We start from the raw sequence: 2,332 nt of genomic DNA, 5'->3' as shown, positions 1-2,332 counted from the left end.
GGAGCTTAGTGTTATAGAGGATATTAATAATCTCTCCATTTCCGCCCTTCAGATATGGCCTCTTTCAAACTCTGAATAGCCGACAATACGCTTTGCCATGTGTAAGAGCTTCCCTTTTTCAACTCACAGCTTAGGAGATCACCTTATGGATAGTACATAGTCCTTAGAACTTGAGCACCAATAGAATCAGGTTCCAAAAGTAAACGCCAACACTGTTTCGATAACATTGGTATATTAAAAGTGAGGGCCCGTATGCGGGTAGTTGGGGATGAGGCATTCCGTCTGATCATTCATGGAATTTTTGCCTGACGGAATTGACATTTTTCATAACAGACCGTGGGTAGTTTGGGTATGGGGCATCCTATCTTAATTGTCATTCCCGATGTTCTTAATTTCCACACTGAAATTGACATTTCCTAGCAAACAGAAGAGGGGCGAAAAATCGCCTAGAATATGTTGAGACAATATTTTTTTTTTTGTAGTGACCTCACACGAAACATACAGTACAGTGTCGAAGGTGGCTAGAATGGATTGTACAAATAATCGCTCATTCATAGTACATATTAGATAGTAAAACAATCTCATGTTACATCAGGGAGTGCACCTTAATAATCTCTTCAAAGCAAGCACATGCGGTTAATCAGGTTGTGTTTATTCTATATATAGGAGTAGCGTAGTAATAATTTTAATTAATGTATCTTGTGCTTCGGTAGGTTCATGCGACAGGGTAAGATGCCAGCATGTCAACGCCGCAGGCGCCCGTGCCTCTCTGGAGCTTCATGTAGCCTCCTTCTCCCCAGTTTTGGCCCCACGAGTTCTTGATGAGCCAGTAGCTTGTACCATCCTGCTCGACACCGTAGCCCACCAGGGTGACCGCGTGGTTAATTTCTATGCCGCAGGCGTCGCCGGTCATGATGCCGCCATTGTACATCTGGAAGCTCGGCTGCTTTCCATCGATGCCGACGGACACGGGCTGGTTAGCGACGGCGGCAGCGAGCGCGTCCTCGTTGTTGGCGGGCACGACCTGGTAGCCGCGGATGGTGGCGGCCGGCTGCGTGGCATCGGAGTCGCACCTGCCTTGGGCCGTGACGTATGGGTAGGCGTCCTCGGTGGTGATGCCTCCGTTGTCCACTATGTACTCGAAGGCAGAGGTCATGAAGCCGCCGCCGCACCCGTGGTTCTCGGTGGTGCAGTCGAGCAGCTGCTGCTCCGAGAGGGAGACCAGCTGGCCGGTGGTGATCTGGTGGATGCCCTCCACGGCAGCCACCGCTGAGAAGGCCCAGCAGCATCCTGTACGTAGCAAACCAAAGGTCGTCGTGTAAGTTTTACTTATCACAGACTACTCACGGTAAGGAACGTGCATGCATGCATGCACTAAGTTGGTACGTACCACACCGTCCTTGGTACTTTACACCGGTAACTGCGCCTGTGGTCCTCCAGTCAACGCCCTGCTCGTCAGCGGCGGAGAGGCTGACGTTCTCGTACTTGAATCCCGGCAGCATTTTGGGTCCCGGCGGCGCGGGCTTGAACCCGGTGTACCTGGCGGCGAACTCGTCGCTGGTCAGGTCGGCGAACTTGTTGACGGCCAGGTGGTACTTCTTGGTGCCGTCGGCGTTGGACCTGGCGACAAGCTCGGAGTTGGCCTTGAACACCTGGAAGCGCAGCGCCTTCTCTGCATCGTCCTTGTACTTGCGCCCGTGCTTGGCCATCCACTCCTCGTGGCGCGCCTGCATCGCCGCCTCCTCGCCGCCGGCCAACTCACGGGCCGCGACCACGCTGCTCATTAGGGCAATGAGGAGCAGCAGCAAGAAAGGGGTGTTCATCTTGGTCCCTGCCATGTACGCAGCTAGCAAGCTAATTAAGTGAGTAACAAGAGTGGTAGTTGTAGCTGTAGTTGGTGCTGAAGCTATCGGAATCGGGTGCTTAAATAGGCGGCCTGCTGAAACGGCTTGATCGTAGGTCACGGCAGATGTGGCTGAATATTCCCAGCCCCAGACAACACGGTGATCCTAGGTCACGGCAGATGTAGCCTAATATTTCCAGCCCCACACAACACGGTGCTAATTTTTGGAGTTGTGTGTGGAAAAATAATACGTAATTCTAAGTTTGAACTCCATCGAGTTTGGCAATTTTAGCCGAACACGGAATACGCATGTGGACTCATATATATACGGTCACTGGTCTACTGTGACGCACGTCGTATTTGTCCACTTGGCAAGATGTTGACACAGTCTGTTTGCAAAAAGAAAACTGTAAGAGACTTGATTGAGCTTTTCCATCGCCCTCTCTAATTTGGTACGTATGAGTTTGACTGCTGACCAGAGATTCAATC

At 51.3% G+C, this 2,332-nt stretch overlaps 1 protein-coding gene across 1 annotated transcript; it reads right to left on the bottom strand.

Annotated features, from left to right (window-relative positions):
- Nucleotides 1–531: 531 nt before the first annotated feature.
- LOC119287203 (zingipain-2-like) lies at nt 532–1,838 on the bottom strand. The gene is made up of 2 exons (XM_037566730.1): nt 1,391–1,838; nt 532–1,290 (listed from the first exon to the last, which is right to left on the bottom strand). The coding sequence occupies exons 1-2, from the start codon at nt 1,836–1,838 to the stop codon at nt 716–718; spliced, it is 1,023 nt and encodes a 340-aa protein (XP_037422627.1). The 3' UTR covers nt 532–715.
- Nucleotides 1,839–2,332: the final 494 nt, after the last annotated feature.

Source organism: Triticum dicoccoides, chromosome 4A (genome assembly GCF_002162155.2).
Source record: "Triticum dicoccoides isolate Atlit2015 ecotype Zavitan chromosome 4A, WEW_v2.0, whole genome shotgun sequence".
Taxonomy (NCBI): domain Eukaryota; kingdom Viridiplantae; phylum Streptophyta; class Magnoliopsida; order Poales; family Poaceae; genus Triticum; species Triticum dicoccoides.
Note: the sequence above shows the minus strand (reverse complement) of the source record. Positions and strands in the feature narration are given on the sequence as shown.